This window comes from Phyllobates terribilis, unplaced genomic scaffold (assembly GCF_046119375.1).
Source record: "Phyllobates terribilis strain yellow unplaced genomic scaffold, ASM4611937v1 Scaffold_7__3_contigs__length_470593459, whole genome shotgun sequence".
NCBI lineage: Eukaryota > Metazoa > Chordata > Amphibia > Anura > Dendrobatidae > Phyllobates > Phyllobates terribilis.
The window spans coordinates 217,464,204-217,480,296 of NW_027362767.1; the positions used below are offsets into that span (position 1 = coordinate 217,464,204).

The following is a 16,093-nucleotide window of genomic DNA, read 5'->3' on the forward strand; positions in this document are numbered from 1 at the left end:
CATCCTTACCTTTCCATGGTTCCCACGACAGCTTCAGCTCTGCTACATTCACATGACAGGCTGGACCGCAGCAGAACGCTGCCATCCAGCCTGTCATCCCGCAGACACTGAGAAGCGCAGGCATGCTTGTGCTCCTCAGTGTCTGACTGTGACGGCATCCAGATGAGCCGACAATGAACTCGGCTCACCTCATGCACGTCACTGACAGCGTCGGAAAATTCTCCTGCTCCCCGCATGCGCAGTAGAAGTTTCCCACGCTGTCAGTGACGGACGTCCAGGAGGTGAGCTGAGTTCATTGTCGGCTCATCTGGATGCCGTCACAGTCAGACACTGAGGAGCACAAGCATGCCTGCTCTTCTCAGTGTCTGCGGGATGACAGGCTGGATGGCAGCGTTCTGCTGCGGTCCAGCCTGTCATCTCGATGTAGCAGAGCTGGACCGGTCCTGGGAACCATGGAAAGGTAAGGATGAGGTTGCTTTATTATTTTTCTTTTATTGCAGGAGATCGTTGGCTTCAGCTGGAATGGGCGTGATGGTAAGTATGGTTTAATTTAGAACAATAAAGGATTGTGTGTTTATTTCAATTAAAGGACTTTATTCTGGGTGTTTGTGTTTTTTTTAACTTTGACTATGGGGTTAGTAATGGGGGTGTCTTATAGACGCCTCTCCATTACTAACCTGGGCTTGATGTCAGCTGGCATTATAAGCTGACATCAACCCCAACCCTATTACCCCCTGCCACCGCACCAGGGCAGCGTGGAAGAGCGAGGCTAAGTGCCAGAGTTGGCGCATCCTATGGATGCGCCATTTCTGGGGCGGCTGACGGCTGGTGTTTCTAGCCTGGGAGGGGGCCAATATTCATGGCACCCTTCCTGGGCTATTAATATCACCCCCCAGCTGTCTGCCTAGCCTTTGCTAGCTATTAAATTAGGGGGGACCCCACGTCATTTTTTTGGGGGGGTCCCCCATTTTGATAGCTAGTAAAGGCTATGTATTCAGCTGGGGGCTGATATTAGTAGCCTGGGAAGCTCCGTGGGTATTACCCCCTTCCCAGGCTTCAAACATCTGCCCCAGCCGTCTGCTTAACCTCCGCTAGAGACTAAAATTACGGGGAACCCCACGCCAATTTTTTTTTAAATAAATCCGTTATTTTAACACTAGATGACAAGTACAGTAACCAACACTGTCACTGTACTTCATATATATGTGACTGACATGTTTCTATCTATCTAATCTATGTGTGATGCTCTATTCTTTCTATTCTAAATTGTCGGGTGCCGGCTTATGCCGCTGCTGAATTGCCGGCTTTTCATATATTGTCACAGAAGCGATGCGAACTTCCCTGCTCCGGACACAGCGCAGCGCTTCTGTGACAAGTGAAAGCTGTCGGCACAGAAGCCCTGCGCTGTGTCCGGAGCTGGGAATACGCAGCGATGTGTCAGTTTCAGCACAGAAGCGCTGACTGTCTGGACCTACCGCCGCCGTATTTTAACTCCCTCCACCTTATATTAACTCCGACATGGCAGGGATACGGCCACGGCAGCTTATTAACACCCCCAGAGTATCCCCGCATGTCAATTTCTGAAAGTTCAAAAACATTACCGGCGTATAAGACGACCCCAGACTAGACAGAAGATTTTTCAGTCTTCAAAAGTCGTCTTATACGCCGGAATATACGGTAGATTTCTGATAGGGTGTTTTCTCAGTAATAAAGTAGGAGACATAGAGGGAGATCACTCACTGACCATACAAGTACCACATGCCGTGACCTAAGTCTTACATAGGTTTAAACAAAACATCCTTCTGCTGCCAGCGCAACAAAATAAAAAGTATCCCTAATAACTCCTAGCAATGTGACGATCAGAAGGTGCACAGAAGTGAATTGTTATTGTCTCTCAGTGATGTTTGCTCCATGCCCCGGATAGAAACAAGCCGAGGATAAAGGAATGGGCAGAGCAGGAAAAGGAATGAAAATATGAAAAAGCAAAAGAGGCAACAAGAGACATATTAGAACAAGAGATCATTTACGGAGAAATGAATGGAAATAGAGAACGGTTCTTTACTGTTCCACACAAAATGTTCTCTCTTTCTGGTGCTGATGACTTTGGTGATTTTTGGGAACAAATGAAAATTGATTAAAGAAATTGAGAATGTTGTTGAAACCCCAATTTCTAATACAGATTGAGCTTTTTGTAGATGTACCATTAGATACTGCCATAAAGGGAGTCCACAATCAGGAGATATGCTCACCACTTTGGAAGGTGTGTTGATACAGGAAACACTTCCACCCTCCTGTTCGACACACAAGGCAAAGCTGAAGGCATTTGCTGCATTGTGTACAATGGCCGAAGGTAGGAGAGCAAACATGTACACAGATTCCAGGCATGATGTTGGAGGGGCACATGACTACGGACCCATCTGGATGAGCAAGGATTTTATTGGGTCCTCAGGTAAACTATTCAGAGTCCTGAAGTTTCCTAAATAGGTGACTTATCAAAGTGAACACAAATGAAAACACAAGGGAACTCCAGGGTAATGCTCTGAAAGGCTACTGCTGTTAAAGCAACAGCAATCATGCCACTACCGGAGAACTACATATGTACAGTGCAGCAGGTTACGTCCGTGGACTTTGAATTGTTAAATAAGCTACAGAAGCGGGCCTTAGAAAAGAAAAATTAAAAATGGAAGATTAAGAGAGAAACATGTCTGTGTGGTGTGTGGAGATATGAGAAGGCAACACCCCTTACCCTATCACTATTCCCAATGATGATATACATGGCATATAGAAAACTCCCTGAAGAAGCTAGTTGCGAAAAGCAAGTTGGGTGCGTTTTCATGGAATGGTGAGGTTGTCTTATATGCAACTGTGAATTTTTACTTGTTTTGACCTTTACATCCACCTCTATATTTGGTATATTTGACATCTTCTCTCACCCCTTATACTTCCCCTCCATATTTATAGCTATAATCCATTTTAGATACTCATTTTAGATACTACAGTGACCTGTAAAAGCTTGGGCACCCCTGGTCAAAATCACTGTTATTATGAACAGTTAAGCAAGTTGAAGATTAAATCATTTCTAAAAGGCCTAAATTTAAAGATGACACATTTCCTTTGTATTGTAGGCAAAAATATACATATTGTCATTTTTTTAATTTTAAAAAATTCCAAAAAGGAAAATGGGCCGATGCAAAATTTTGGGGCACCATTGAAGATTTGTGTGTTCAGATAACTTTGACCAAGGTTTAAGACCTTAATTAGCCTTTAGGGTTATGGCTTGTTCGCAATCATCGTTAGGAAAAGCCAAGTGATGCAAATTTCCCAGCTTTATAAAAACCCAGCCTCCTCTAATCTTGTGCCGAAAAACAGCAGCCATGGGTTCTTCTAAGCGGCTGCCTAGCACTCAGAAAATGAAAATGCAAAGCAGGAGAAGGCTATAAGAAGACTGCAAAGTGTTTTCAAGTTGCCATTTCCTCAGTTTGAAATGTAATTAAGAAATCGTAGTTGAGGAACAGTGGAGGTGAAGATAAGGTATGGAAGACCAAGCAACATTTTAGTGAGACCTGCTCGTAGGATTGCTAGAGGCACAAATCAGAACCCCCGCTTGACAGCAATAGACCTTCAGAAAAATTTAGCACTCTGGAGTTGTGGTACATTATTCTACTGTTCAGAGACACCTGCACAAATATGGCCTTCATGGAAGAGTCATCAGAAGAAAACCTCTCCTGCGTCCTCACCATAAAATTCAGCGTCATAAGTATGCAAAAGAACATGTAAACAAGCCTGATGCATTATGGAAACAAGTCCTGTGGACTGATGAAGTTATAATAGAAGTCTGTGGCCACAATGATTAAAGGTATGTGTGGAGAAAAAAGGGCAAAGAATTTCAGGTAAAGAACATCTCGCCAACCATTAAGCATGGGGGTGGATCAATCATGCTTTGGGGTTGTGTTGCAGCCAATGGCACGGGGAACATTTCATGGGTAGAGGAAAGAATGGATTCAATGAAATTTCAACAAATTCTTGATACTAACATAACACCATCTATAAAAAAGCTGAAGATGAAAAGAGGATGGCTTCTACAAATGGATAATGATCCTAAACACACGTCAAAATCCACAATAGACAACCTCAAAAGGAGCAAGCTGAAGGTTTTACAATGGCCCTCACAGTCCCCTGATCTGAACATCATTGAAAATCTGTGGCTACACCTCAAAATAGCAGAGAATGCAAAACGACCCAGGAATCTCACAGAACTGGAAGAATTTTCCAAGGAGGAACAGATGAAAATCCCTCAACCAAGAATTGAGAGACTCTTGTCTGGCTACAAAAAGCGTTTACAAGCTGTGATACTTTCAAAAGGGGACGCTACTAGGTACTAATCATACACACACACACACACACACACTACATTGTGTTCCAAATTATTATGCAAATAATATTTTCTCAGATTTTCCAAAATTACCTATCTAAATTGCAGTCATTGTAATTTTCCAGTCAAATAACTACTCGAGTACAATTGAAAGTTTTTTGTACAAACTGCCTATGATAACAGTATATTTTTAAAAAAATAAAAAACTCAAACTGCACTCAAAATGCATGTTCCAAATTATTATGCACAGCAGAGTTTTCAACCTTTTCATTTTAATAAAGAACAAAAAAATGGTCATTTTAGAAATTATAAGCATTAGCAGGTTATTACACACTGAAATCAAACAGTTTTCAACTCAAAACTTTATTCTAGGTGATGTTACATTTGCACATAGGACCCCTTGTTCGAAAGGAGCTTCTGAACTCTCTCGTCCATTGAATTTGTCAGGTTTTGGATGGTTTCTGCTTCAATTGTTTTGCATGAGGACAGAATACCCTCCCAGAGCTGTTGCTTAGATGTGAACTGCCTCCCGCCATCATAGACACTCCTTTTGATGATGCTCCAGAGGTTCTCAATGGGGTTGAGGTCAGGTGAGCATGGGGGCCACACCATAAGTTTGTCCCCTTTTATGCCCATATCAGCCAGAGATGCAGATGTGTTATGTGCAGCATGAGACGGGGCATTATCATGCATGAAAATGATCTTGCTGCGGAATGCACGGTTCTTCTTCTTGAACCATGGAAGGAAGTGCTGTTTGAGAAACTCAACATACATTATGGAGTTCATCTTTACCCCTTCAGGGATCCTAAAAGGGTCGACAATCTCTATCCCCATGATTCCAGCCCAAAACATTACTCCACCTCCTCCTTGTTGGCGCCGTGTTTACATGGGGTGTCCATCAACCAGCCATCCTCCACTCCATCCATCTGGACCATCGAGATCATTTCATGCATGATAATGCCCCGTCTCATGCTGCACATAACACATCTGCATCTCTGGCTGCTATGGGCATAAAAGGGGACAAACGTATGGTGTGGGCCCCATGCTCCCCTGACCTCAACCCCATTCAGAACCTCTGGAGCATCATCAAAAAGAGTGTCTATGATGGCGGGAGGCAGTTCACATCTAAGCAACAGCTCTGGGAGGGTATTCTGTTCTCATGAAAAACAAATGAAGCAGAAACCATCCAAAACCTGCCAAATTCAATGGACGAGAGAGTTCAGAAGCTCCTTTCGAACAAGGGGTCCTATGTGCAAATGTAACATCACCTAGAATAAAGTTTTGAGTTGAAAACTGATTGATTTCAGTATGTAATAACCTGCTAATGCTTATAATTTCAAAAATGACCATTTTTTTGTTCTTTATTAAAATGAAAAGGTTGAAAACTCTGCTGTGCATAATAATTTGGAACATGCATTCTGAGTGCAGTTTGAGTTTTTTATTTTTTTAAAAATATACTGTAATGATAGGTTTTTGTACAAACTGCCTTTCATTTGTACTCTAATAGTTATTTGACTGGAAAATTACAATGACTGCAATTCATATAGGTAATTTGGGAAAATCTGAGAAAATATTATTTGCATAATAATTTGGAACACAGTGTATATATACAGTACAGACTAAAAGTTTGGACACACCTTCACATTTAAAGATTTTTCTGTATTTTCATGACTATGAGAATTGTACATTCACACTGAAGGCATCAAAACTATGAATTAACACATGTGGAATTATATACTTAACAAAAAAGTGTGAAACAACTGAAAATATGTCTTATATTCTGTAACATACCTGGTGGCGGGCTTGCATGGTGCACCATCTCTCACTATGCAAGATCGCAAACTTGATCTTCAGTCCAGTCTGCTAGCCTGGCTTCTATTCATGCTGTCTGTCTCTATTCTGACTGCTTAGGGCGGCGGCCCGGTTACTTCCTGTTTCTTGTAGCTGCTGTGGGCGCACCCCTAATGCGTCCTCAGCCTATTGCTGTCTGTCACTGGATATTTAAACCAGCTTCACCTGGAAGCTGGTGCCTGAGCAACTCGATCATTCAGTGTGCTCCTTGACTCTGAATGTGCCAGGTCCTGTTCTGTTTCTCCTGCCTGTCTGCCTTCCTGGAGGCTGTATTTCCAGGCCTGTCTGAACACGCTCCTAGTCTGTTCGTCCCACCTTCTAGGGGCCGTAAACCTAGATCTGTTATCTGTGTTTTCTTGCCTGTCTGTCCGCCTTCCTGGAGGCTGTATTTCCAGGCCAGTCTGAACATGCCCCATAGCCTGTTCGTCCCACCTTCTGAGGGCTCATACCCAGACTCGCTCCTGTATCTCGCTGCAGTGTCAGTTCCTGTCTGAACACTCTCCTAGCCTGTTACCTGTTTTTCTCTATGTCCGTAGCTTTCCTTTTTCTGCAGAGTCTGAACCTGCACCGAACTCCTACTCGTTGTCGCTGTACTTCCGTTTGTGAGTTTAGAGTCCACTCGCTACTTCATTGCAAGTATCTTGTGTGTATCTGGTTCTGCCTTTCCCTTCCATTCTGCTCCGTGTGAACAGAGCCCTGTCCCCTCAGCTCTGCCTTGCTCACCGCTCCGGCGGTTTCTGCCCGCTCTGCCTTGCTCACCGCTCCGGCGGTTCCTGCCCGCTCTGCCTTGCTCACCGCTCCGGCGGTTCCTGCCCGCTCTGCCTTGCTCACCGCTCCGGCGGTTCCTGCCCGCTCTGCCTTGCTCACCGCTCCGGCGGTTCCTGCCCGCTCTGCCTTGCTCACCGCTCCGGCGGTTTCTGCCCGCTCCGCCTTGCTCACCGCTCCGGCGGTTTCTGCCCGCTCAGCCTTGCTCACCGCTCCGGCGGTTTCTGCCCGCTCCGCCTTGCTCACCGCTCCGGCGGTTCCTGCCCGCTCCGCCTTGCTCACCGTTCCGGCGGTTCCTGCCTGCTCCGCCTTGCTCACCGTTCCGGCGGTTCCTGCCTGCTCTGTCTTGCTCACCGCTCCGGCGGTTCCTGCCTGCTCTGTCTTGCTCACCGCTCCGGCGGTTCCTGCCTGCTCTGCCTTGCTCACCGCTCCGGCGGTTCCTGCCAGCTCTGCCTTGCTCACCGCTCCGGCAGTTTCTGCCTGCTCTGCCTTGCCCACCGCTCCGGCAGTTCCTCTCTGCTCTGCTTGTCTGCCGCATCTGCGGTTCTGTTCCTGAATCCCAGTCTGTACTGGACCCTATACAGCCTGTGCTCCAACCTGCTAGTACCTCCCCGTCCGCACGCCAGCCGTACTTGTCAGTACCCTCCTTTCTGCATACCAGCCGTGCCTGTCAGTATCCTCCTGTCTGCACTCCAGCCGTGCCTGCCAGTGCCCACCTGTCTGCATGCCAGCCGTGCCTGCCAATACCCACCTGTCTGTGTGCCAGCCTAACCTGCCTGTTTCTGTATTCCCCGGTGTGGGCCAACAGCAGTGTCCGGGGTCTTGCCTGGAGTAGCACCTGGTCCCTCTTCTCGGTTCCTCCCTGGTGCACGGCATCGTAGCCGTCGTGCGACTTTGGGCAGATCGGGTTGATACTTAGTTACGCCCCTCCAGTTCATGACACATGTGGAATCACTAAATCACGCACACGCCAGTCAGCCCGGGTGTGTGCATAACATATTCTAGGTTCTTCAAAGTAGCCACCTTTTGCTTTGAAGACTGCTTTGCACACTCTTGGCATTCTCTTGATGAGCTTCAAGAGGTAGTCACCGGAAATGGTCTTCCAACAATCTTGAAGGAGATCCCAGAGATGCTTAGCACTTGTTGGCCCTTTTGCCTTCACTCTGCGGTCCAGCTCACCCCAAACCATCTCGATTGAGTTCAGGTCTGGTGACTGTGGAGGCCAGGTCATCTGGCGTAGCACCCCATCACTCTCCTTCTTGGTCAAATAGCCCTTACACAGCCTGGAGGTGTGTTTGGGGTCATTGTCCTGTTGAAAAATAAATGATGGTCCAACTCAGGGGTCCTCAAACTTTTTAAACAGGGGGCCAGTTCACGGTCCCTCAGACCATTGGATGGCCGGAATATAGTTTTTTAAAAAAAACTATGAACAAATTCCTATGCACACTGCACATATCTTATTTTGAAGTAAAAAAAACAATACAGGAACAAATACAATATTTAAAATGAAGAACAAGTAAAGTTAAATCAACCGGTATTTCAATAGGTAGGTAACTGTACCCAATAGGCAGCATAGGTCCCCAATAGGCAGGTAAATGTACCCAATAGGCAGGTAAATGTACCCAATAGGCAGGTAAATATCCCCAATAGGCAGCATAGGTCCCCATAGGCAGCATAGGTCCTCAATGGGCAGGTAAATGTTCCCAATAGGCAGGCTGTTTCCCCCTTATAATGCCATATGCAGGCTGTCCCCCCCCTTATAATGCCCCATGCAGGCTGTTCCCCCCCTTATAATGCCCCTTGCTGGATGCCACCCCCCATATAATGCCCCATGCAGGATGTCCCTTTCCTCCCCATATAATGCCCCATGCAGGATGTCCCTTCCCCCCCCATATAATACCCCATGCAGGATGTCACCCCCCATATCATGCCCCATGCAGGATGTCACTCCCCCATATTATGCCCCATGCAGGATGTCACTCCCCCATATTATGCCCCATGCAGGATATCACTCCCCCATATAATGCCCCATGCAGGATATCACTCCCCTGTCTTTATAAAGCCCCATGCAGCATGTCACCCCCCCAAATATAATGTCCCATGCAGCATGTCAACCCCCCATATAATGCCCCATGCAGCATGTCACTCCCCATATAATGCCACATGCAGCATGTCACCCCCCCATATAATGCCTCATGCAGCATGTCACCCCCCCATATAATGCCTCATGCAGCATGTCACCCCCCCCATATAATGCCCCATGCAGCATGTCACCCTCCCCCCCATATAATGCCCCATGCAGCATGTCACCCTCCCCCCCATATAATGCCCCATGCAGCATGTCACCCTCCCCCCCATATAATGCCCCATGCAGCATGTCACCCTCCCCCCCATATAATGCCCCATGCAGCATGTCACCCTCCCCCCCATATAATGCCCCATGCAGGATGTCCCTTTCCCCCCATATAATGCCCCATGCAGAATGTCCCTCCCCCCCATATAATGCCCCATGCAGCATGTCACCCCCCCCCATATTATGCCCCATGCAGGATGTCCCTTTCCCCCCATATAATGCCCCATGCAGGATGTCCCTTTCCCCCCCATATAATGTCCCATGCAGGATGTCAGCCCCCATATCATACCCCATGCAGGATGTCAGCCCCCCATATGATACCCCTTGCAGGATGTCACCCCCCCCCCCCATATAATGACCTATGCCTCCATACATAAAAAAAAAAATCCAATACTCACTTCACTTCTCACTTGCTGCCGCTACTCTACTCTGGTCTGGACTCCAGCGTCGCGGCGGCGTTGTCCAGCTCTGCGCTTCCTGTGATGGCACTCGGGAGGGCGCGGTGAGACGTCACAGGAAGAGCAGAGCAGGAAGACAGCGGATCTGCAGAGGCACGGGGAGAGGTAAGTATCCGCCTGCCGGGGCCCTCAGCAAGCGGGGGGGAAGGGCGGGCAATGGCACCGCTCTCCTCTCCTCCGCCCATAGCCTGGCGGGCCGGATAAAAGTCCTCCGCGGGCCGCATGTGGCCCGCGGGCCGTAGTTTGAGGACCCCTGGTCCAACTAAACACAAACCGGATGGAATAGCATGCTGCTGCAAGATGCTGTGGCAGCCATGCTGGTTCAGTATGCCTTCAATTTTGAATAAATCCCCAACAGTGTCACCAGCAAAGCACCCCCACACCATCACACCTCCTCCTCCATGCTTCACGGTGGGAACCTGGCATGTAGAGTCCATCCATTCACCTTTTCTGCATCGCACAAAGACACGGTGGTTGGAACCAAAGATCTCAAATTTGGACTCATCAGACCAAAGCACAGATTTCCACTGGTCTAATGTCCATTCCTTGTGTTCTTTAGCCCAAACAAGTCTCTTCTGTTTGTCGCCTGTCCTTAGCAGTGGTTTCCTAGCAGCTATTTTACCATGAAGGCCTGCTGCACAAAGTCTCCTCTTAACAGTTGTTGTAGAGATGTGTCTGCTGCTAGAACTCTGTGTGGCATTGATCTGGTCTCTAATCTGAGCTGCTGTTAACCTGCGATTTCTGAGGCTGGTGACTCGGATAAACTTATCCTCAGAAGCAAAGGTGACTCTTGGCTTTCCTTTCCTCGGGTGGTCCTCATGTGAGCCAGTTTCTTTGTAGCGCTTGATGGTTTTTGTAACTGCACTTGGGGACACTTTCAAAGTTTGCCCAATTTTTCGCACTGACTGACCTTCATTTCTTAAAGTAACGATGGCCACTCGTTTTTCTTTACTTAGAATTTGTATTATGTCAAGAAAAAAGCAGCTAACAGTCTATTCAGTAGGACTATCAGCTGTGCATCTACCAGACTTCTGCACAACACAACTGATGGTCCCAACCCCATTTATAAGGCAAGAAATCCCACTTATTAAACCTGACAGGGCACACCTGTGAAGAGTAAACCATTTCCGGTGACTGCCTCTTGAAGCTCATCAAGAGAATGCCAAGAGTGTGCAAAGCAGTCATCAAAGCAAAAGGTGGCTACTTTGAAGAACCTAGAATATAAGACATATTTTCAGTTGTTTCACACTTTTTTGTTAAGTATATAATTCCACATGTGATAATTCATAGTTTTGATGCCTTCAGTGTCAATGTACTATTTTCAAAGTCATGAAAATACAGAAAAATCTTTAAATGAGAAGGTGTGTCCAAATTTTTGGTCTGTACTGTGTATATATATATATATATATATATATATATATAATTTATTTTTTTTATTTGCCTAAAATACAAAGGAAATGTGTCATCTGTAACTTTAGGCCTTTTAGAGATCATTTCATCTTCAACTTGCTTAACTGTTCACAATAACAGTAATTTTGACCAGGGGTGCCCAAACTTTTACATGCCGCTGTATCTGTCTAATATTAATTATTTCGCATCCAGCCTTTACTGAAGTATCCGTTCTCAATATTGTTGGCTGTATATACACTTTTCCCATACTTTTGTACCGATTTGTCTGTAGATGATGTCAACACTCACAGGTGCGCAGTACTTTTTTATGGTTACAATATATGTCGGTTTTGATCTTTTTCTACTTGACTTAAATGTAATAAAGATACTTTCTTAAAGACAGTGAGCCTCACACTCCATTTATGTAGGTTTTTCTTACAAATACAGGCACAAGCACACAAGAATAATGGAAACTATCCAAATTCAGACAACTGAGTGTACGCTTTACCCCGGCAGGTGACTTTCCCTCCATTGATTTTATTTGATTAGAAGTGGGGTTGTATAAAGATCCGGTATATCGTGCTGGTGAAGACTCACCGGGAGATGTTCTGATTGAAAGGTTTTTGTTGAAGTCTTCTTTAAGACCGTCAATGGCATTTTTCATATCTTGTTCCACATCTTTTAAGTTGATAATGTCTTCAACTAAGGCCATATTAATATTCACCCGGGATGGCGTATGGCCTTTAGTTTTTCCTAAGGACACAAAAATAAAAAAAATATATAGCTAAATAACAGTAAGATAAAAAGACCCCCGTGTTCCTCGCCCCTTCCCACATCCTATATGTAGTGTGCGCATCCCAGGAATGGAGACAGAGGTCTCCGTAAGAAGATCATTTCAATCATCTGAGCCGCACGCTGCACTGAAGCGAGGGCATAAAAAGTGCACGATGTTGCCACAAAAGGAACCTACCCCTAAGGCTGTGTTCACACCTGCATCCTGACCTTCCATTTGCATGTTCCGTCTTTAGAAACAGAAACGGAATAAATGTCAAGAATGGCTCTATTGTATAACTGAGGGAAACGGAAGCAGTGGGATCCCATTGATTATCCCATGATCATTATGGGATCCATCTGGGTTCCATTATAGCTACGTTTTTAGACGGGAAGAAAGCGAAACATGCAAAACTTTATCTTCTGTTCTAAAAACCGGACACAAAACAGATCCCAGGAAGGGCTCCACAATAATCAATAATGCAAAAGATCCGTTTTTTTTGACATTCAAGGCATTGCCCAATGAAAATAAGTCATCATCTATTGCTGGAGATAACAGTAATACAGGGCGTAAACACTGCCAATGTCACTCCATCAGCTGAGCTGATTATGTTACACACCGTGGACAAAGGAACATCAAGATCGTTGGAGATGGACTTGTAACGTGAGATTGGTGATATTTTTCAGCAATTTTGGTTCTTAAGTTCTCAGACAGTTCTCATCTTTCTGTTCTCCATGCTTAGTGTGACACACACAGACACACAATGCAAAGATTGAGTCAACTTCTCCCCTTTTTATCTGGTTTCAGGTGTGATGTTCATATTGTCCACACCTGTTACTTGCCACAGGTGAGTTTGAACGAGCATCACATGCCTGAAACAAAGTTGTTTACCCACAATTCTGGAAAGGTGCCAACAATTTTATCTGGCCCATTTTGGGGTTTTGTGTGAAATTATGCCCAAGTTCCTTTTTTTTCTCTGTTTTTTTTTGTGTTGTTCCAATAAACACAAAAGGAAATAAACCTGTGTAATTGCAATAATTTTCTGGGAGAAATACTTCATTTTCTGGAACCGTTTCAAAAGGTGCCAACACTTTTGGCCATAACTGTATATACAGTGGTGCTGAAAAGTTTACATACCCCGGCAGAATTTTTCCTTTCTTGGCCTTGTTTCAGAGAATATGAATGATAACAAAAAAACTTTTTCTCCACTCATGGTTATTGGTTGGGTGAAGCCATTTATTGTCAAACTACTGTGTTTTCTCTTTTTAAATCTTAATGACAACCAAAAACATCCAAAAGACCCTGACCAAAAGTTCACATACCCCAGTTCTTAATACCGTGTATTGCCCCCTCTAACATCAATGACAGCTTGAAGTCTTTTGTGGTAGTTGTGGATGAGGTTCTTTATTTTCTTAGATGGTAAAGCTGCCCATTCTTCTTGGCAAAAAGCCTCCAGTTCCTGTAAATTCCTGGGCTGTCTAGCATGAACTGCGCATTTGAGATCTCCCCAGAGTGGCTCAATGATATTAAGGTCAGGAGACTGAGATGGCCACTCCAGAACCTTCACTTTGTTCTGCTGTAGCCAATGACGGGTTGACTTGGCCTTGTGTTTTGGATTGTTGTCATGTTGGAACGTTCAAGTAAGTCCCATGCGCAGCTTCCAGGCTGATGAGTGCAAATTAGCCTCCAGTATTTGCTGATAACGTGCTGCATTCATCTTTCCTTCAACCTTTACCAAGTTTCCTGTGCCTTTGTAGCTCACACATCACCAAAACATCAGCGATCCACCTCCATGCTTTACTGTAGGAATGGTGTTCCTTTCATCATAGGCCTTGTTGACCTCTCTCCAAATTTAACTTTTATGGTTGTGGCCAAAAAGTTCAAATGTTGGTCTCATCACTCCAAATTACCTTGTTCCAGAAATTTTGAGACTTGTCTCTGTGCTGTTTGGCGTATTGTAGGCAAGATACTTTGTGGCATTTGCGCAGTAATGGCTTTCTTCTGGCGACTCGACCATGCAGCCCATTTTTCTTCAAGTGCCTCCTTATTGTGCATCTTGAAACAGCCACACTGCTAGTTTTCAGAGAGTTCTGAATTTCAGCTTGTTATGCACACGCCCGGGCTAAGCGGCGTGTGCGTGTGATTGTAGTGATTCCACTGGACCGTGCCGGAGAGTGAATGCCTGGAGGGGCGTGACTAAGTATTCACCCGATCCGACCAGGGTCGCACGACGGCATACGACGCCAGTGCACCAAGGAGGAACCGAGCAGAGGGACCAGGTGCTACTCCAGGACAGACCCCGGACACGGCTGTTGACCCACACAGGGGAATACAGGAACAGGCTGGTAGGCTGGCACACAGACTGGTGGGTATAGGCAGGCACGACTGGTATGCAGGCAGGCGGGTATGCAGGCAGGGGGGTAAAGGCAAGCACAGCTAGAGTGCAGACAGGGAGGCACTAGCAGGTAGGAACACAGGCGGGATAGGACCCAGTACACACCGGGACTCAGGAACAATACAGGCAGAGGGTTACAGGCAAGCACAGCTAGAGTGCAGACAAGGCTGAGCAGGGCAGGACAGGACTGCCGGAGCAGCGGGCAGAAGCAGGGCAGGACAGGACTGCCGGAGCAGCGGGCAGAAGCAGGGCAGGACAGGACTCTGTTCACACGGAACAGACAGGAAGGGAAAGACAGAGCCAGACACCCACAGGGTACTTGCAGTGAAGTAGCGAGTGGACCACAAACTCACAAACGGGAGTACAGAGACAACAGGCAGGAGTTAGGTACGAGTTCAGACTCTGCAGAAAAAGGAAGGGAACGGACATAGAGGCAAAACAGGTAAAGGATAGGAGAGAGTTCAGACTGGAACTGAGTGTACGGAGGAGACCGACACTGCAGCGGGATACAGGAGCGGGTCTGGGAATACTGCCCCCAGAGAGGCGGGACGAACAGGCAAGGAGCGTGTTCAGACAGGACAGACAAGATACAGGAGCGGGTCTAGGTAATCGGCCCCTAGAAGGCGGGAGGAACAGGCTAGGAGCGTGTTCAGACAGGACAGACAAGATACACAGAAAGGACTCAGTTCAGACACGGGAACTAATACCGCAAAGCAGGAGACATACAGGACTCAGTTCAGACACGGGAGCTGATACCGCAAAGCAGGAGACATACAGGACACAGTTCAGACACGGGAGCTGATACCGCAAAGCAGGAGACATACAGGACTAAGTTCAGACAGGCCTGGAAATACAGCCTCCAGGAAAGGCAGACAAGGAAACAAAGACGGGACCTGGCACCTTCAGAATGCAAGCACACACTGAAGGAAAACACTATGCTCAGGCAGGGATAGAAGGGAGCTGCTGAGCTATATACCAAGTGTCAGACAGCAATAGGCTGAGGACGCACAAGGGGTGTGACCCACAGCAGGTACAAAAAGCAGGAAGTGATCGGGCGCCGCCCTTAAGCAGCAGAGACAGACACAAACAGACAGCATGGAGGGAAGCCAGAGAGACACTCTGGACAGGAGATCAAGTGCGCTCTCTTGCACAGTGGGAGATGGACCACCATGCAAGGACGCCGCCAGGTATGTTACACAGCTGATGTTATTTGTGGGTTTTTCTTTGCATCCCGAACAATTTTCCTGGCAGTTGTGGCCAAAATAATTGTTGGTCTACCTGACCGTGGTTTGGTTTTTACAGAGCCCCTGATTTTCCATTTGTTAATCACAGTTTGATCGCTGCTGACTGGCATTATCAATTCCTTGGATATCTTTTTGTATCCCTTTCCTGTGTTATACAGTTCAATTACCTTTTCCCGTAGATCCGTTGACAATTCTTTTGCTTTCCCCATGACTCAATCCAGAAACGTCAGTGGCTGGATGAAAGATGCAAGAGTCTGTCTGGATCCCAGAAACTCACTCAGCTTTTATGCACACACACTGATTACAAGCAAACAGGTCACAGGTGAGGATGTTACCTTTAGTAGCCATTCAAACCCATTTGTGTCAAATTCTGTGCATGTTATCAGGCCAAAATCACCAGGGTATGTGAACTTTTGATCAGGGTCATTTGGATGTTTTTGGTTGTCATTAAGATTTAAAAAGAGAAAACACAGTAGTTTGACAATAAATGGCTT

At 46.2% G+C, this 16,093-nt stretch overlaps 1 protein-coding gene across 3 annotated transcripts in view; it reads right to left on the reverse strand.

Moving 5' to 3' along the window:
• The window catches only part of MRRF (mitochondrial ribosome recycling factor), a 41,441-nt gene that overhangs the window by 20,261 nt on the left and 5,087 nt on the right, over positions 1-16,093 (reverse strand). For all 3 annotated transcript variants that reach the window (XM_073639732.1, XM_073639731.1, XM_073639730.1), the window contains one exon: positions 11,786-11,941. In XM_073639732.1, the coding sequence (XP_073495833.1) occupies positions 11,786-11,941 (156 nt within the window). The remainder of the gene's footprint in view (positions 1-11,785; positions 11,942-16,093) is intronic.